General features: G+C 39.5%; 1 protein-coding gene across 1 annotated transcript in view; it reads left to right on the forward strand.

The window, feature by feature from the left end:
* LOC149016452 (ATP-dependent 6-phosphofructokinase 5, chloroplastic-like) overlaps window positions 1-20,155 on the forward strand; it is a 39,575-nt gene extending 19,420 nt beyond the window's left edge. The window contains exons 4-13 of the mRNA XM_089154574.1: window positions 1,674-1,785; window positions 3,166-3,261; window positions 3,413-3,514; window positions 3,636-3,710; window positions 14,708-14,848; window positions 15,029-15,145; window positions 15,276-15,380; window positions 16,490-16,570; window positions 17,845-17,973; window positions 19,074-20,155. Of these exons, the coding sequence (XP_089010700.1) occupies window positions 1,674-1,785; window positions 3,166-3,261; window positions 3,413-3,514; window positions 3,636-3,710; window positions 14,708-14,848; window positions 15,029-15,145; window positions 15,276-15,380; window positions 16,490-16,570; window positions 17,845-17,973; window positions 19,074-19,241 (1,126 nt within the window). The 3' untranslated portion in view covers window positions 19,242-20,155. The remainder of the gene's footprint in view (window positions 1-1,673; window positions 1,786-3,165; window positions 3,262-3,412; window positions 3,515-3,635; window positions 3,711-14,707; window positions 14,849-15,028; window positions 15,146-15,275; window positions 15,381-16,489; window positions 16,571-17,844; window positions 17,974-19,073) is intronic.

Here is a 20,155-nt window from a genome sequence, read left to right on the forward strand (position 1 = left end):
TCATGGACTTCTATCCGAACACTCCACAAATTTACTCGGCTAGACCTTCGGGTTCTCGGACCTGCAATACGGATCCCGGGTTAGAAATACGGGGGTTGTTACAAGATATATGGGGTAAATATCTTAGAGATGGGGTTTGTGGTCTACAAGTTTCAGAATGGGCGGAAACTTGGAGGAAATGTAGTTAATGATACAAGGATAAGATCCCCCAAGTTTGGTTGGATTTGGATGGTTAAATCAGAAGACATGTTGACTGCCACTTACATGGGTGTAGGAGTCTTGTGTAACTGTGGAGGACATTGAATGACATGAGTGAAAGCTGAATCCACAGCTGTAGAGTAATCCTTGCTTGGCTTCACAAGAGACCCTTATCTCATTTACTTGGAGGTTCCTTACCAATGCTGAGATTGTTATTTTGGATGGGACAACAAAGCAAACACAAGCCTGAGTTTAAAAGCTGATTTTTTTAAATATGAATCTATGAACTATTACATTAGCAGGGGCTTATTTATAGCCTTACAGTTGCATTTTTGTTTTGTTTTTTGGATGAACAAAAAATTTGTTAACCAAGAGGAGAGAAAGGGAGGGAGGGAGGGAAGAGAATTACAAGAAGACAAAGAAACAAAGGGCTATAGCCCAACAGAAGCCACCAAGGGCCTAAACAAGAACAAAACTGAGAAAAAGTAAGAAGACACTAAAGCCGAGCCCAGAGAGCCAAGACAAATTTAAGGGACAAAGCTAGTTTTTTCTATTTTTGTTTTTCTTCTTGCTGGAAGACCTAAGCTCAACAATGAAGTCATCACCAAGGTGCCTTTTTTTTGCGTTTCTTCTTCTCCCCCCCCCCGCGGGGGGGTGTCAAAGTTGGAAAAGTCACCATTGTTGCCGCCAGTGTCGGGGAGGGGGGGAATGAGTGCTGGATGAGAAGGGGAGGATAGACAAGAAACAGGCTCAACCCCGTCTCACCCGGTTGATTTCGGAATTTAAGCCATTCAGTGCTGGCTCTCTCGTTTGAATTAGGTGCCCCTTTTTGTGATTTGACAACAGAAGTATTTAATATAGTTTACTAATTTTCATTTGTTGCCACAAACCATAGCTCCATGCAGTTAAAATTCTGTCTGATTTTTGAATTCTTCAGTGCAAAAGTTTTCTATTTGTGCAAGACTAGAAAGTGTATCTAAATAGGCTTCATGTTTGGCGACGTGGAAAGATAACTAAAAAGGCCATATGTCAAATTTCAGATACAGATTCGATCCTTAACCTTTCTATGTATTGGCATGTTGTATTTTCTGCCCTTTGTTTTCTTTTACAGAAGTTTCATTTTTCCATTAAATTTTTAAAACCTCGTTATCAACTTTTGAAACTTGACATGTGAACAAGGAACCTTTTCGTCTAGATGTCCACAATATTTCAGCCCGATCCAATGACAGTCAAGAGAAGGTCTCTATACCTGCTGCACTAGAATATTTAATCAAATACAAAAACAAGGAAATTTTCTGTGGTGAGGAAGAGGCTACAGATATGATGACGGGAACATCTTTTGTTATTCAATTTGATTTATAGTTCTCTCGTTATAAAAAAGTATCTGGGAGTGGATGCTGATTAGAACTCTCTATTAAATTGCTTAATTTGAGTGCTGACTATTTCTGATTAATTTAGTTCTTATCTGTCTTTAGGATTCACCGTGCGGGGCCACGGGAACAAATATACTTCAAACCAGATGAAGTGAAGGCTGCAATTGTAACTTGTGGCGGGCTTTGTCCTGGTCTCAATGATGTTATCAGACAGGTACTCATGAATCATGAGGCATCAAGGCTAAAATATAGTTATTGTGGAAGATCTTTTCCTTGCATTTTAATTTTGGATAATCATTTGTTAGATAATGTTTTCAGAAAGAAGGTGGAATTGCACACTTTATTAAGGGAGCAAGCTGGGGGGGGGGGGAAGGGGACAGAAGATGAGCTGAATCTTATTTTTAGGCCCAAGGGGGTGGGACTAGAAAGTTATATTTGATAGGGTGGGGTTTGAATTTTGTCTTTTACATTTTCATTTTCTTCATGTGCATACTAGGAAGAGTTAATAAATAAATACTGATCCTTACCTTAGGACAGGTATGCAAATCACTGATGAGAAAAAATAATAAAGAAATCAGTCTATGCTAAATCTGTATAATTTATAAATTTCCATTTTCATTGTGAGGTCACCTCGTTGTCCCCCATATGTTTTGTCCATCATGAAGCCTTACCATGAACCAGAAACTTTTCCACCTCCTCTGCATGGCATCACCTTCGTACCCATAACCCCAAACCCCCATGGGTTTCCTTGGTCTGGTTCAAAGGTTCCATCCCTCGCCACTCCCTTACCCTTTGGAGAGCTCTCAACCAAGCTATCCCCACCCAATCTTTCCTCATTAGCCACCATGTCCCAGTCTCCCCCAACTGCATCCTCTGCTGGAATGACTTGGAAAACACTGACCACCTCTTCTTCTCTTGCCCTTTCTCTAGATATATCTGGAGAAAAGCCCTTGCTTCTATTTGGCCTTGTTCGAGGCGCTCCTATGGGTTTGCGCGTGATTGGTCTTGGATGGTGAGAAACTTTTCAGGATCTTCCATTTGTGATCGGATTGGTAAGCTCGTTTTCTGTGCCTCTATTCACCACATTTGGTGGGAGCGTAATCTCAAAAGATGGACGTCCAAATCCCGCTCTATTGACTTGATTTGGAAAGCCATCTATTTTGATGTTTCCTCTAGGCTGTTAGCTACCCCCCATCCCCCTATTGATGATACCCCAAGAAACAGATTCATTGTTGTCTCCTGGGGCCTCAGCTCTTCTTTTCGGCCTTCCTCTTAAAGGCCTTGTATCGTTGTTTTTGTTCTTTTAATATAATTATTTATTCATCCAAAAAAAAAAAAAATATTCTTCTAGAAGGTGCTTAATCAACCGTTTTTTAGAATCATATGCTTGATATGAAAACATTTGGTATGACAAGCCATACAATCATCAATGTAAATGCTACACTTAAATAAACACATAAAAATGTTTTGTATTACTCTATTTTTCCATATGATTTGGTTTATTTTTCGCTGTTTAACCATTTATGAACTGGAATTGTCGCCTTACACTTTATTACGCTTTAAATATCTAAGGTTTTTCTAATTATTTCTGCAGATAGTTATTACACTTGAAATCTATGGTGTAAAAAAGATTATTGGGATCCCTTTTGGTTATCGTGGCTTTTTCAATGAGGGAATACAGGAAATGACGGTATGCTTCTTTTGTTCTAGAGAATGTTCTATGACACAATAGTGATAAATTCAATTATACCATTACCAAATAACTGCACATAGACATGCAAAAGAGAAGTTGTTCAATATATACTTAACTAACATATTTTTCAATTTGGATGGATTTGTAGCTATCTCGCAAGGTGGTTCAAAATATTCACCTTACTGGTGGGAGTTTATTAGGAGTTTCACGTGGTGGTCCGGATGTCAAGGACATTGTCGATAATATGGAGGTATTTTGTCTCTTTATTTGATGTGAAATTTCCTTGTGGAAAAATATGATGAGTTGCTGATATTAACTTGCACCCCAGTCACATATTAAAAGTATTTACGTGTCTTCAAATTTCCTTTCAGGAAAGAGGAATAAACATGCTATTTGTCTTGGGTGGAAATGGTACTCATGCTGGTGCTAATGCGATACACAATGAGGTTGTTGGATTAGCATTCTTCTCAACTTTGTGATCCAGTACATTTTCGTTTATAATTTGTTGTTTTAAACTGCGACACCACATGTTCTGTTCACCATATATATATGTCCATTCACATTATCCAATTGGGTGTTAGTTTTTGTTTAGTAATCTGATGGCATTGCTTTTGATCACAATTTGTTTCTATTATGTCTAACCCCACCCGAATTCTTGTACCCGGCTATGAATATTGATTCACATCAACATATTTTGGTGGCACCTGAATAACCTTTTTTTTTTTTTTTTTTTGTGTTTTGTTTTTTGTTTTTGTTTTTTTTTTTTTTGAGATTTGTGATGGAAGCATAGGGACTAGCACATCAATAATCTCTTTCTTGATGTGAGTACACCCCTGTGGCATGGTACGACCCAACCGGCGGGTCTGGGTCGACTCGCTTACCTGATTGAAACTATATAAATAAAGGCAAACCTGGTGCTGGAGGCTTCTATGCAACTTACCCCAGTAATTTATGTTGGAATGCTGTTTTGATGCCTTGAACTCAGGCTACAACTTTGGTCCATCGACCATTGCACCAAGGCCCCTCTTATATATATAGTGATATATGAGAATTTTCACCTCAGGGTTTTGGGTGAGAGTTTTTTAACACCATTCTAGTGATTTGAAGAGATCTCCATTGTACTCTTCTTCCATGCATAGTGAAAGTTATGCTTCACCCAAATGGACATAGCACATATTTGAACCAAGTTAAATCTCTTTGTTGCTTTGATTTGTTCCATTTCTGTCCATGATTTTTTGGCATTTGTTTTAATGGTTTCTGCCACCAAAGCAACCAGTCTGCTTTTTTGTCCTCTGGCTCTTAATTTTCAACTTACTTAATTCATTATTAAGTAGGGAGAGGATTATTTATTAGTATCGAAGACTTTAGAATGGCCATAATTTATTGCAAGTTCCACTTCAACATAGTCCGTCCTTCCTAGGAGTAGAGTGGTCTGTGACCAGCTTAACCAGTGGCTTTTTAACATGAACTATCCACCCTCAAGGACCAAGCTTTTGGGTAGTATAGAAGAGGGTGAAGCTGAAGATGCAATGCTGCACAGGAATTAGGAATTAACATTTCCACAATGAATGGCAGTGCATATAATGCATGTGGCAGAGAAAACATGAGTTTTAGTTTTTCCAACAAAACTATTTATCTGTCATTATAATTTCACATGTGTTTATCTTGAAGTTGATGCAATCCTTCATTGGGTGACCAAGCAGGGCAGCTATTCACCAGGATCCTTGTAAAATGGTACCAGATCTGATTCTTTTCGAACAGCACTGTAGGCATTATTTGGAGGGTTGTGGTAGTCTTTTTGAAATGTGGCTTTAGGATTAGGACTGATTTGAATTTCAGCCTCAATGGGAGAGTCCTTTAAAATCGGGGTTAGTTGAGGAATTTAGGGGTAGGTCAAGGCCCATGGCTTGGTGGGCGAAATTTGGGTTTTGTGTTGGGGGGGGGGGGGGCGAAGATTTTCTCCAGAGGTGCGGTTTGGATGGATAAAAATGAAGTTAAGTTGAGTTGCAGGTTTTGCTTTAGTGGAGGCAGTTAGGACTGTAATAGAGGTAGCTTTAATGGCAGCAATGGGTTAGAAAGTAGGTGACAATGTAAGTATGCCTCAATGAAATAATGCTCAAGCAAAGGTGGTGGGTGAACAGATTTCAGATCTGATGGAGTCACTTGATGGATTGAATATGGAATGATAGCATGATACTTGAGCTTTTCAAAACAGATATTATTGGTGAAAAGAGACACTGATGGAGGGATTACTCACTTACCAAGGGCAGCAGGCTTTGTAAGTAGGGTAGAGGATTGATTCCATAGTCAAAACTTGGAGATAGGACTTGAAAAACCTAGGCACCAAAAGCTGGATTTGAACCACCAGCAAGGGGGATCGAACTCCTCTTGAGAACCAGACGATTATTTTTTTGCCCAAAGAACCAGACCATTATGAAAATAGGAGCATCAGCTTCCAGACAAATATCAATAGTTCTTAATTCTAATGTACTTTATTCTTCCCTCAAAGTTGGTATAAATAATAAAAGACTACAAGTTAATTAGAATCCCCAACAAATTAGGAATCCTAACACAAGGTAAATAACTTGAATTGAAATAGGATTACCTAACTATCCTAACTACCAGCCAACCATTTTTACGAAATTTCAAAATAATAACCACCATCCTTTTTAAAAGGAATTCTATAACAACTAAAACTTCTCGATGTAAGCAGGCCTACCCCCCTTTATTGGGCCTGACAACCAAGCCCATTGGCGTGTTAAGTGTGCTGGCCGAACCCTACAAGGGGTAGTTTGGTCTTTTTCCCACTTCTTTTGGACACTACAAGGGTCCAGTAATTTTGAGAGTCTTAGTCAGAGTTGAAGTCCTGGTTGGAATCATTTTAAATAAGATTCCTTTTGGATAATTAGTTATTGATTTTGCTAGTTGTTTTCTAGAAGATTCCTTTCTTAGTGGTTATTTATTTGTCTAGTTGTAAAGGGATCCTAATCTGAAATTGCTACCGGTTTGAAGACTCGGTTTGAGAACAGATGGGGCGGGGGTTCAGAGGAGGTGGTCCTCGTTGAGTTTCCAATCGCCTTAGGCTTACCTTGTTGGATTGAAAGGTCCAATGTCTTATTGACCATGCCAAGCCCTTATTTATAAAAAGTGGGTAGGCTATTACAGGAAAGAAGCTACATGAAGCAAACCCTATTTAACTCCTATACAAACTCTTATTAGACTCCAATAGACCAACAGGATCCCTAGTTGAGCATTTCCTTTTTGCCGTCTTTTCTGCTTGTGGCTTTGTGTAAACAATTCATTGAAGATTAATAAAATTCAAAGACTCAAGAGTCGTGGGAAGCTAGCCCACATGCTGGGTTGAGAGTTAAGTCAGTTTTTCTGCAAATTCCAGCATTATCTTCAAGCCTGCTACAGCCTTCTTCAACTCACTCTCAAGCCAAGCTCTCCTAAACTCGTAAGTACAACCGTAACCCTCTCCTCAGCCCAATTACCCTTCCCTACCCCATCACAAGACCTCCCCACCTTCCCCTAGCCTTTTGGAAGCAAGCCCCACCTCCCCCAACCTCTCGTGACCCTTGCGGCAGCAAACCCCACCCTCCCTCTCCCTTCTTTCTCTTCTAGATCTTGTGGCAGTTGAGAAATTCAGAAAAGAAAAGAAAAAAAGGAAAAAAGAAAAAACAGAAAGAAAGAAAGAAAGAAAGAAGAAAAGGAAAGAAAGAAAGAAGGAAAATAAAGAAAGAAGGAAGAGATCAATAAAGATAAGAAAGAGTCCAAGATCCATCCAAGACCCCATTCAAGATCAACCAAGAACCTTGCACAGTCCCATACCTTCATCCTTTCATCTCTAAACCATCCCTAGACTCAACCACAGGCTTTGCTATCCCACCCCATCCCACCTAGGGTGAGTTTCAATATTACAAAAGAAACCATCCCACCTTGGGTTTGTTAAAACCCTAGTTTTACCTTTTCCTAATTTATCCCAACTCATTTAGGTTTTGTTAATCAAACTTTCTTCATACCTTTCTTAAAACTCTAATCAGCCCAAAATGTATCCCATCATAGTGATTGTTAAAACCCTAACTTACCCTAAACCAATCTCATATTGTTATTGTTATTTCCCTACCCTCCCACAACTATCCCATGGAGGTTGGTTGAATACATAATATTCATAACTCATCCCATGTTAGTTCTTTGACTGCTAGTTCACAAGGAGAGGATCCTAAAGTAACCCTAATTTTAGGGGAAATAATCAAGTACAAAAAACCCAAGAATTTTATGTTGCATCACTTCTACTGTAATTGCATTAGAAAAAATAAAAAAAAGACTCTACTACCCTCACTTAAATTGGACCAATTAATAAGGCAAGTATGTGTTTTCATACTTAACTCATGAACTCACGTTTGAGGGTCATTAAGTTGGTCGATTACAAGAGAACCAACCAATTAAGTCCCAACCTGTATACCTAATCAACCCTAAGTTGGTTTTTAAGTAAAACAGCCTTCTTTGGCAACGGACCTGCATAGCAAGTTTTTGTATCTCAATATGTTACATTGGCTAATAGAAGGTTGCCTTTGAAGCTATATAGTTTCCTTAAATAGCAAAAGACTGCTAAAAATTCAGTAGTAATACAGGATAGCTCCATCAGCTTTGAAAGTTCTATAACTCAGTACCTTCAGCGTCTTTACAGTCAAAGAATACAAGACTAAACATTTGGCTTTCTTCCTTCTCTGAGCTTTTGCAACAACAACAATGAAACAACAAAGTCTTATCCCATTAAAATGTGGTTGGTTATATGGATGCTTGCAAGGACCAATACACAATGGAGCACAATGGTACCACCACCAACTTAACAAAGTCCCATTTATATGGGGTTGGATACTTGGATCCTTGCCCTTCAATCAGTTATTTTCAAGGTTATATTTGAGATTAGGCCTAAATTATGATGCTTTTCCTTATGACTTCTCCAAGGGGGTCATTTTAGGCTTTCCCCTAGCTCTCTTAGAGCCTCAAACTTGAGTCAAATCTCTCCTTCATGTTGCTGCATCCCAAGCTCTCTGTAGAACATGGTCATGCCATCTCAAGCAACTTTGATGGAGCTCATCCTATTTCAGAGCAACTCCCATATCAGCTCTATGATGGCCATTCCTCGCTTTGTCTGTCCTAGTTTTGCTGCACATCCATCTCTACATTCTCATCTTTGCTATGCTTTTTTTATTTTTATTAATCTGTATGACTTCTTGACTTCCCAACATTCTGCTTTCTACATGATAACCAGTCATGCCTCCTACATCATTGACAGTCATACAAATGTTGTATAGGATTTTCCTTTAAGGTTTAAAGGATTATGTAGATCATACAACACATTGGATGCACCTCTTCTCTTTGTCCATCCCAATTTAATTCCTTACGAAAATTTGTATTAATGGTTGTGGTTGACCCCAGATATCTAAAACAATCACTAGGCGATACCTCTCTTTCCTAAATTTTCCATTTTGTTATCTATAGTAGCATAATAAAATTACACATCACATTCCATCTTTGTTCTACTGATTTTAAACCTTTTGATCTCAAAGTTGATCTCCATGACTCCAACTTAGCGTCAAAATCCCTGCCTTCGTCCTATCTACTGAAACAATATCAACAACCGCCTATTTTAAATAAAAAAAAAAAAAAGAAAGAAGAAGAAGAAGAAAAAGGAAAAAGGAGAGCATACATCAGGGAACCTTGTTTTGAATGTGACTGTTCAATTCATCCATGATAAGCGCTCCAAGTAAGGGCTGATCATTGCTATAATCCAATTGTAACTGGAAATTCAATCTTGGCCTCCTTTGGGTCTCAAAGTAGTCACATTGCCATTACAAATATCATTAATTACATCAAATACTTAATTGGCACACTTTGCTTCTCCAAAATATGCTAGTTTAACTCATTAGGAACTTTATTGTAGGCTTTTTCTAGGTCAAAGAACCTGTTGGATTCTATAAGGAGTCTAATAAGAGTTTGTATAGGAGTTAAATTAGAGTTTGCATTCATGTAAACTTCATTCCTTTAAAGTCTACTTTCCACTTAATAAAATAAGGCTTAGACATGGACAAGCCATCACCACAATCGTTTCTTTCAACTGGTACGAGCCTAAGTTCGATTGGACTTCTTCCATTTTTCTTTCTTCAAACCCATAAACCCATGGTTATCTTTTTCACCAAACCCTTCGGTTTTCTTGTTCGCCCCTCGCACCATCGATCATTCTTCACCATTCGCCATCGTTTGGGTTTTTTCCCTTTCCAAACCCTCGCCGCGCCTTCGTTCGGCCCCTCGGTCGTGGGGCCCGTCCGCTCCGGTTCGTGGCTTCTTGTCCGCCCCTTTGCGTGTCTTTCGTCGCTTCTTCTCCTTGTTGCTTCTCTCCGGGCTTTGCCTTCCGCTCGGGTCTCTCCGTATTTTGTTTTTGTCCCATGCGCGTTCTGTTGGGGTTAGGTTTGTTTTACAACTTTCGGCCGTTTGTGATTTTCCATATCATTAGATCGATCGCGGTCGCTCTCGCGTCGTCGTCGTGATGGTATTCTTTATGTATTTTTGTTCTATCTTTGTTTGGGTGGTTTGGCTTTGTATTCTCACTTTTCGTTCTTCGGGTTGGCTGTTTTTGTCACATGCACTTTGCTGCCTCCCCTTGCTTCCTCTCTACCCTCCATTCCTACCTTGCTATTCGTACTTTTCAGCTTTCGCTTCTTCGTTTCTACTCCTTGGATCATTGATCGGGAGCCACTTCTTGATGGTTTATCCTCTTCTTTCTTACATATTCTCCAACTTCCGGAGGATAGTTCGATCTGGCTCATATTCTTCTATTGCTGGGGACCATTCGATTCTCCATCACTTTCTTTGTCTAGTTTTCATGTTCCCTCTTTTCTGTACTTGCTCTCTATCGGTAGTCTTCACTGCTTGATTGTGAGTGATTTTTTCCATCTTCCGTGTCCTCCGGATCTCGGTTCGGGGGGTTGGCGTGGTCTGCTGGACTTTTTTGCTTGAGCCATTGGGTCTGCGTCCGCTTTGACTACATCTTTTAATCCGGTCCATTCGGTATCGACCTTCATCGGTGGCCCGTGGCTGGTCACCCCCTCGGCTCTTCGTATTTCCGTTTGGTTTCTTCTTATGAGGATATTTTTTGTGGCTCGCATTTTTGCGCGACTTGTTCTCTTATTTACCTTCTCTTCTTGGCCTATTCCTTTTTGCTTTCATCGATGTGTGGGGTCCCCGCCGCGTGTATCTTTCGCCTGGTACTTTATTACTTTTATTGATTGTCACTCTCGTTCTCTGGTTTATCTTTTCAAATGAGGTTTTCCGATGTTTTCGTGATTTTCATAATATGATTAAAACTTAGTTCAATGCCGCGTAGATCCTTCGCTGCTGGCACCGGTATATGGCTGGTGATTTCGATATCTCTCCGCTGCTTTCATCGCCGTTGCGTTGATCGGCTGCCCTGGGTGGCGGGTCGCATCTCTGGTGCCCGTTCCTTTGATTGCTATGATGTCTTGACCGGTCTTGGGTGTGCTTCTCCTGCTTTGCCTTCGAATAAGATGCCCGGTGGATACTTGGTTTTTGTCCTAATGAGATTCTTCGGAGCCTCTTCTTTTGTTGTTCCCCCGGTTTTGGATGCGTGTGCTTGCCGATCCCGGTGCGGCTCCCCGCGGCCTCGTTGCTTTTTGGGGTTTCTGCTCTCGGGGTCAATGTTATCATCCTCCCTCCGGCCATTGTATCCATGTGTATTTTTCTGAGTTTTCCTTCTATCACCTCTCCGGGGAGGTCCTGGGGAGGGTGTTCTTTCCGCCCTGATCTTCTTATCTGCCACCAACTTTGGTCCCGGGTTTCGACCGGGGGAGCTTCGGCCGTTCGGGACTTTAATCCACCCCCTTCATTTTCGCCATGTGACCTAGCGGGGGGCCACTCGTGGCCCTGTTGGGGTCTTTCACCGTTGACCGGTGGAGGTGAGCTTATCGGGGGATCCGGCTGCGGGTGGGGGTGTCGTTCCCTTCGGTCTCCGCTCCATCGTTCTCCGGGTTCTTCTTCCAATCTTCCTTTGTTGTTGGGGTCGATCTTGTACTCACATCCTATAGCTATATGTTTCTTATAACTCTTTGTTTGACTCCTACCATGCTAATCCTCTCGTCATCCGTGTCTGTTCCTGTTGGCGGAGCCTATCTGATGTGGGGAGCTATGGTGAGGTGCGGCTGGTGACACTTGGGAGCTGTTGCACTTCCTCCGGACTGTGGGCTGCAATGGTATTTGTGGTTAAACATATGGATGGATCGGTCCGTTGGCTAGACTAGTTGCAGGGGTTTACCCGGCCTATGGGTTGATTATCGGAGCCTTTGCCCTGTTGCGAACTAAATCGTCGGTTCTTGTCTGGCTGTGAACACCTGACTTGCACCACTGCGTAGTGCCTTCTTCGTGGGGGTTGCGAGAGGTCTATTGGAAATCCCACTGGTTTTTCGATGCTCGGGGAAGTCCGTTGGTTGGGGTCATATATGGGTTCGTCTCTTAGATGTTGGTTTGGCGCCTTGAGGCAATGACTTCTTTGGGTACAAGCGCAATGCTGATCATACACTATTTGTCAGAGTCGGTACTAACATCACACTTCTCTTGTTTATGTAGCGATATTGTCATCACGGGATGTGGTGGATTCGTTGAGACTTTCTTGGTAGAGGTTTGAAATTAAGATCTAGGAGTTCGGTATTTCTTGGGATTGGGTGGCTCGATCAATGGTATATTCCTATCCCGAGTATGTCCTAGATTTATTATCGAGTGGGTGTTGGGGTGTGGTTGATACCCCTATTGGTGGAGCTAAACTTAAGAGAGGAGACCGGGGACGGAGATACCAAGGCTGGTAGGGGCTTATTTCTTGTCCCACACTAGGCCGACATTGCTTATGTTGTGGGATGTGAGCCAATTCATACATGATCCATATTTAGCTCATATGAGGTCGTTCTAGATACTACAATATTTGGGGAACTCCTAGGGAATACTTCATCACCCACCGATAATCTAAAGTGAGCATCCCGTGCGCTGGCTGGATCTCCGGCGGTCAATTTCGATTGTCCTTTGTTGGAGGTAATCTAGTTCTTGGGAGTGCGAATGTGGTAGCTTTATCTGTCCGGCTGAATATGGTTATGTTTCGTGGGTTTGTGGCTACTTGGTTGAGGCTCGCTGCGTTTGGGTCCAGTTCCAACCCTATGATGTTATTTGTGGCACAGTCTGCTATTAGTATTGCTAATAATCATGTGCACTGTCGACTAGCACTTGTTGCGGTTTTTGTCAGGAGTTGGACAGGGCTTATCTGCATGCCTTTTGTAGATCCGGAGACCGTAGTGATGTTTTCACTGGGTTTGAGGGTTTCCTTCGGATTGTAGGCAGTTGGGCATGACTAATATCTTGCCTCCTTGGGGGGATGTTGGATTCTATTAGGAGTCTAATAGGTTTGTATGGGTTTTAGGTTTGCATTCATGTCTTCTATTCCTTGTTGTCTACTTTCCACTTAATTATAAATAGAGGGCTTGAGATCATGGATCAAAAAGCCATTCACCACAATCGTTTCTTTCAACAGAACCATACACTGATTTTTCTTGCAAGCTCTAATCTTTCCATGCGCTACTTGGCTAAGTAAATAGCCTTCGTTGTTGATATGCCTGGCAAAAACAAAACTGGTTCTCTGGGTTAGTAGTTTCTCTTTTCCAGTGGACTTCATTAACCCTCTCCCATGTTTCCATGGGATGACTCATCTAATCTTATGCCTCCGTAGTTGATGCAACTCTTTGCTCTCCTTATTTTGTACATAGTAGTTTCTTTCTATGAGCTTATGTTTTCCTTTTATCTTTTTAGTGTTTACTCTTCATTACTGCTACCCCACTTTGTCTAGTAAATATATATTTTTTGTGGACACTAATTTTGGATTCTTAAATTTGCTACACTGTGAACATAATGCTTGATTAAATATTGGTATTTGATGGAAAAAAGGGCATATTCCAGTGCATGAGGTTCCCACTGGAGGGTCATTAATCAGTATGTATGCAGCCTTATCCTTGCTTTCGCAAAGAGGCAGTTCCCACACTCAAGTTTGTGAGCGCTTGGCCATAAGGGAGCAAACTTACTTTTGCATCAATGCCAGCCCTCAGACATATGTTACTTATGAATCTCATCATATGCCCAAGATTTGGTGTCATATTTGCCACATTGAATTTCTGTAGGAAAAGATAGAAAAAGCCTGATGTATGATAGCTTTTTAATGCTGTTGTACAAGGAAACAAATCCAATTTGTTTTGAGATTTAATGTATTTTGGAACTTGGAAGAAGAGTCCATAAAATAGAGAGGGGTGATCAAATTTCTGAGATGTCCCCCACTCCACATTTCTACTGTATTCTTAATGTAGATCAAAGGTGGTTGAGGAGAGCAAGAAACTGTCAGTTCATTTCCCCTATCGTCCTCTAGCATTAAAGTTGGTTTATTTCTGGATCTCAGTGGATTTACTTCCGAAGTTAAAGACAAGAGACAAGAGACAAGAATGATCAGTTATTCAAGGAGATATTTCTTATTATAGGGAAAAAATATTTCCAGCACATCATGAGATATCGTTTAACTCTATTAGGAGGAGATTTTGTGATCAAGTGGCCCCTCAGCTGCAAGCTGTTGAATGCAAATTGAAGCTCAAATTGCCCAATATGTGGGGCACTCATATAGCTGTTATAATTAGTTTTATTAGATTAGGACAATTTTATTTCATAGGGATTTACCTAATTGGTATTTTCCTTTTTTTAGGATTCTTTATTTTCTGAATCATATTGGGATTATAATTTGTTTTTAATTAAGAAAGATCTAAATAACTGTGGCTGATTATTATATAAATCAAGAGCGAGGCCAAATACACGACATGGTTGTCAAGAAAATAGAGAGCTATGGCTTGAAGCTGTGAGATGCAATGACTATGGGATGCAGAAACGGTGAGATGCCGTGGGTGGGAGACCCTGGACCAAGAGATTTCCCTATTCCCTTCTTTTTTCAGGCGTAAATGGAGAAAGAAAAAAAAGAAAATTCAGTTATTCAAATTTTTTTCCTTATTTTATTCATCCTGCTCCAATTGATCTCTCTCTTGTCTTCCCTCGTCTGAAGTTGGGTTTGCATTTATTTTCTTCTCCATCCTCTTGCTGTTTTGTACTTACTTTTCGGTGTCTTGGTTTGAGTGTATTTGAATCTTAGTTTGGCATGGGTCTGGCAGATTCCCCATGCTGGTGTATTAGCAGGGGAGGCACTATGCATGACATAATCGATCACTTTTATGTGTTGTATATTGACAGCCATTTATTTGTTGCTATGGGTTCTCAAATTCTATATTAATTTTGGTCTGGAATTGGTATATCAGTGTTCTTACACTTCTACAATTTTCATTTTATTTTGTAGTGTCATAAGAGGCGGATGAGAGTAGCTGTTGTTGGTGTGCCAAAAACTATTGACAACGATATTCTTTGGATGGATAAAACCTTTGGTTTTGATACTGCTGTTGAAGAAGCACAACTAGCAATTAATTCTGCCTACATTGAGGTAGAATGTTTGATGCTTGGAACATCTTCCCTTCAAAGGTTCAGATCATATTATGTTTGGTCTGTTCTTGTATTGATTGACCTCCCATATGTTGCTACTAATTCACTCTTTAACATGTATTCCTTTTCACCAAGATGGAAACTAAAAAAATTGATGATATTTGTCTGATTGTTATACCAGGCACATAGTGCTTTCCATGGTATTGGCATCGTAAAATTGATGGGCCGGAGTAGTGGATTCATAGCCATGCATGCATCCCTAGCCAGTGGACAGGTTGACATATGCTTGATACCTGAGGTTTGTTCTGACATACTAACTCAAGAAAGCATATTCTAACTAGTTTATTGTTGAAGGTGTGTCAACAAGATGTTATTGGCACTCTTTTGCTTAAATCTTATGATTGATGCACCATGTGTTTTATCACCAGGTACCTTTTCGTATACATGGCTCTCACGGCCTCTTGAACCATCTGAACTGTCTCCTTGAGACAAAGGGATCAGCTGTGGTCTGCATAGCTGAAGGAGCTGGACAGGTCAGTTTTTTAATATATTCATCTCTAAAATCGTAGCTTTCCTTTTAGAGCAAATTACATGTACACCCCCTGGGTTTGCAAACAATTATGTCTAAACCCCCTGGAACTTATTCTATTACAAATGTCCTGCTGTGCAGAACACCATTAGTTTTGAATATAAAGACATTAGCCCTTACTGAATTAGAAAGAAGAGGTGGCAGATAAACAAACTCAGTATCATAGTTACTCTAATGTAAAAAATTACCTTGGACTTCATAGACTCCAATACAAAATTTGATATCCACCAAATATTTGAAAGAGTTAATGTATATATTTAACCTACGGTTACCTAATGTTTCAAGATTTTAGGTGAAACGGTAGGCAACATGGTAATCAGAGCAGGGAGGTCATTTATTCAACCCCTGTGAAGTGCACTTGAATGCCTTTTTTTTTTTTTTGGGTTCTGACATTTCTAATCCCAGGTGCCATGTGATCTTTGGCTACAGGCAAGTACTATGTGATTCTTGATGTATAACTTTAAGCTGCCCTTAGCAATTTGAGCTTTTAGGTGAAATGGTAGCTAACAGTGATCTTACCCTGCATGTGTAGGGGAATGTTGATGTACACATTTTCAATGCCTTTTTCTACTATGTTTGAGCTTTTAGGTGAAACAGTAACGAACATGTTTGTCATAGGGAACTACAAAACATTGAGAATATACACTGACTTGGAAGTCTATTCAATCTAACGTCTAACTCAAGTGACCTAAATAAGGAAGTACCAACCATGTAATGTGCCATTGAATCTGTGTAAGCATGTGTGCATGTCAGTTGCTGTGGATTTAGCACTGCCATTTGATCAAATATATATGAACTGAGAGGGTTTGTCAAAAATGTAACTCTCCAAGCTCAGAAGACAAACTTGTGGTACACCATAGTTTGAAAAAGTTAGTAGAACAATGTCATGCGCTTTTCTCCCTCCCAACAGGAAAGTTTCTGAATATGTTTAGTTGAAATGTCAACTGATTATTGATTAAGAGAATTTAATCTCACTATCAATATTTTCGATGTCACCCTGATCATTAAAGAAATGAGGTGTTGATGGTATACTATTGTTTCTATTTGATGCAGAATTTACTTGAGAAAACTAATGCTACTGATCCTTCTGGAAATATCATACTTGGTGATATTGGCGTCCATATTCAACAAGAGGTCAGTTCTTCAATCTATGTTGTATCCCTTGGGAATGGCTTCACTGTCATAAGATCATCTCCAGAGTTAATTTTATTTGCAATTTAGTAGGGAATTTGTCTGATTACTCATAACATTTGATTTCTTGGTTAAGTTTACCATGATCTTAATTATACAATTAGACCAATTTTAAGTGAGACATGTGGACTTTGCCTAAATTGCTAGATGGTTCCACTAATTCAGAAATTTATGCTTCTGCAGATTTGGCTCCCCACTTCCCTCTGTATGCGCTTATTGGAAATTCACTGATAAGCAGTAAAGAACAGAGTTATATCTCAGTTCAAATATATAGCAAATAACTCATTTAACCAAAAAAATAGTCTCCCAGTGCATGAGGCTCCTGCTACTGTAGAGTCTAGGAGGGGAACTGTATGCAGCCTTACTCTTACTTCGTGGAGAGGCTGTTTCTTTGTTTCAAACTCTCTACCTGGTGGTTCCATTGAACCCACTAAATTACTCATTCAACTTGAATATCTAAAATTGGAATTTCCTTATGAAATTTTTGCCTCATGAGAAACTCCAACACCTTTTCTTGGTGATGTTCCTGTGCTTGCAAAGAAGAACAAATGACTGACATAAACTGACATGAGAAACATGTGCAGAGTATATATATATATATATATTAAAAATAGAGTGAGCATTTCAGGTAAACTATTGCTTAGCAAGTAAAAAACAGAAAAAAGTGTACAGTTCTACAGCTTAAAATAGGAAACTACATGTGTTCAATTAGGAAACCAAATAGGAAATCTCACTTAAAGCACGATAGCATGGAATTTAAGCCGCAGGGAAAAGCAATTCTTTTTATGAATGGACAACATTTCTTGTTCTGTGATCATTAGTGGTCACAGGAATTTATCAAGAATGGTCTGAGGCCTATTTTTTTCATCCATGTTCAAATTTTGGGTAAATGGATCAGTTAAGAGGTGTCATCAATCTTGCTGCTGACTAGTACACTAGTACTCTTGAACAAAAGTGGCTCCTCAATAATGTTTATGCCTGTAATTTTAAAATTACTTTGACAAGAAAAACATTACTCTCAGTGCAACTACTGGTTACCTTTTCTTTGGGAGGAAATTTCAAACTATCTCAAAGGAAAGCATGATATCCTGTCATTTTCTTACATATTTCCTGTAAGGTATATACTATAAATTTAAATACAAGTGATTGCTATGGGTGTTTGCTTTTTATCAAGTTCACTTTATGGTATTGATATTTCAATTGACTTGTTTTTTCAGACAAAGAAGTATTTTAAAGAGATTGGTTTTCCGGCTGATGTGAAGTATATTGACCCCACGTACATGATCCGAGCATGTCGAGCAAATGCAGCTGATGCCATTCTTTGTGCTGTTCTAGGGCAAAATGCTGTAAGCACCCTTCTATACACAATCTTCTCATTTCAGTAACTGAGTTAAAAATAGTTAACTTTTGGTTTAGGAAAATAGCAGGCAATTTGCTTGGCTCACAGGAAGTTATCAACACCACCGCCACCACTCAACTTAGGATTATCCCACTAGATGACCATTCAATGATGATAACAAATGACCTGTATCAACTGAGGGTCTTCTATTGACATTTCATAGAATGATAGTAATTGAGTAGCATATGACTCAGGTTTTTTTCTTCTTCCTTTTAGAGGAGAATATTGTCGCCAGGATTTTCTGATAATTTTGATTATTGGTCATGACATCATGTAGATATCTTACTAGTGCCTTTTTCTGTTTAGTAGGTTCAAACTGTAATTTGGCTATATCCTAAGCCTATTGCATGTATGGGCTGTACCTCACATTGATAGGTTAAATCTTTCACTAGCCTTATCTGTGGCAGCTGACGCGCTTAAACTAGCTAGATTCTGTTTCGTGTGTAGAAGTTGGCTAATAATTAATAGGACAAAAAAAGATGGTCCATAGTAAGATTAACCCTTGGCAGTCATCAACTGTTGCAATGTTACTATATAGTGAAGATTCTATCTGTTAATGATAATAATGCTAACCACTACAAGGCATCTGTGCTGGGGTCTGGCATCCTACATTCTAAAAATTTGCTGTTTGCAATGCTGGTTCGGCATTTGTCAGTTGATTACTTTTTGGCAAGATCTAGCACTCAATAAAATTTTAATATACCTAGTTGCCATTGGTGCATAAAACATCCAAGATGATGTGATCTTTTGGTAATTACTGAAAACACTACCTGGTTGATTTCAGTCTATTTTGAATTTACCGGGCTTCTTTTGAGTGTAGAAACTTTGATTGGCTTAGGATCTCTAAGCTGGATCAGTATTGGATTCATGTTCTTCTTTCTTGTTAATGTTTTTTTTTAACCATTATCATTTGGAGACCATACTGAAGAGGTCAGCCAAAAATATACAACAGAAGTTACAATGGCCATTTCAAAGAGATACATTTCAGGTGGGGGAGTATGAAATAACAAGGTAGTGATAATTTTTTGGCTGACATGCCTTGTGCAGGTTCATGGTGCTTTTGCTGGATATAGTGGAATTACTGTGGGCATATGCAATACTCACTATGTCTACTTGCCAATTCCTGAAGTCATTTCTTACGATAGACAGGTGGACCCCAACAGTCGTATGTGGCATCGGTGCTTGACTTCAACAGGCCAGCCAGACTTCATTTGACTTTCACCTCGCCATTTTTTTCTACCCATTTTTCACTAGAGCATCTGGTTAATATGATTCCAGATGTGTATATTTGAGAAAAACAGAGTGAGCTTTAACCCTACAGAAGGCCATAGAAAATTAAGCCTTTTAATTACATAAAAAATTGCATTAGTGCACTTGAAATAAATGATTCCACTGGAAAAGCAGTGGTACCACATAGGCACGGATTCCACATTAAGGTGAGGTCCAATTTTCACACACAAGTGTGGGTCTTACAAGTAAACTAAGTATCCTGCTCTTTTGTGGGCCTCAATTGAAATGTATGCCAATAAAGAAAGATTTTTATTTTTTATTTTATTTTTTTAGTTTCTGTAGTCTCTAAATCCATTTTTTGGGGGGTAATTGTAATAATTTTATTCTGGGAAAGAAGTTGATTTTATAACATTCAGAGATTGTAATTAAGCTTTACTTTCATCCCTGAGGGATTAAATTATAAGTACTTTGTGTTGCACATAGGCCTTTTACAATTCATTACTAAGTAACGTTTAGTTGTAGTAGTGGTAGTGAAAGGCTGAAACCAGATTCACATGCACGTGAAGTGTACGGGGAAGGATGCTTTCTTCACTGGAGGGGTAACCTTTTGTTTTCGCATATATGCTAAAGATAGTTAATGAAGTAATCCGCCAATCACAGCAATCAGTTTCTTTTGTTTTGTTATTCTTGTTTTTAATTTTTGGGAAGGTAAACCCTTTTCAGGAAAAAGAAGTGTCTGGTTGTGTAGCTACTACTGCATCCAGATACATGATTGTGAAGTTAATATGCTATCCCTGTGAAGTGGAAAAAATCGTCTTTGCATGCACAAGATTGCCCCCAAAGCCCCTAGGGCAAAACATCATTTACTGTGCATAGTTCTCTACTAGCTAGACTTGTAA

Source organism: Hakea prostrata, chromosome 5 (assembly GCF_041222555.1).
Source record: "Hakea prostrata isolate BN-2017 chromosome 5, UWA_Hpros_2, whole genome shotgun sequence".
NCBI lineage: Eukaryota > Viridiplantae > Streptophyta > Magnoliopsida > Proteales > Proteaceae > Hakea > Hakea prostrata.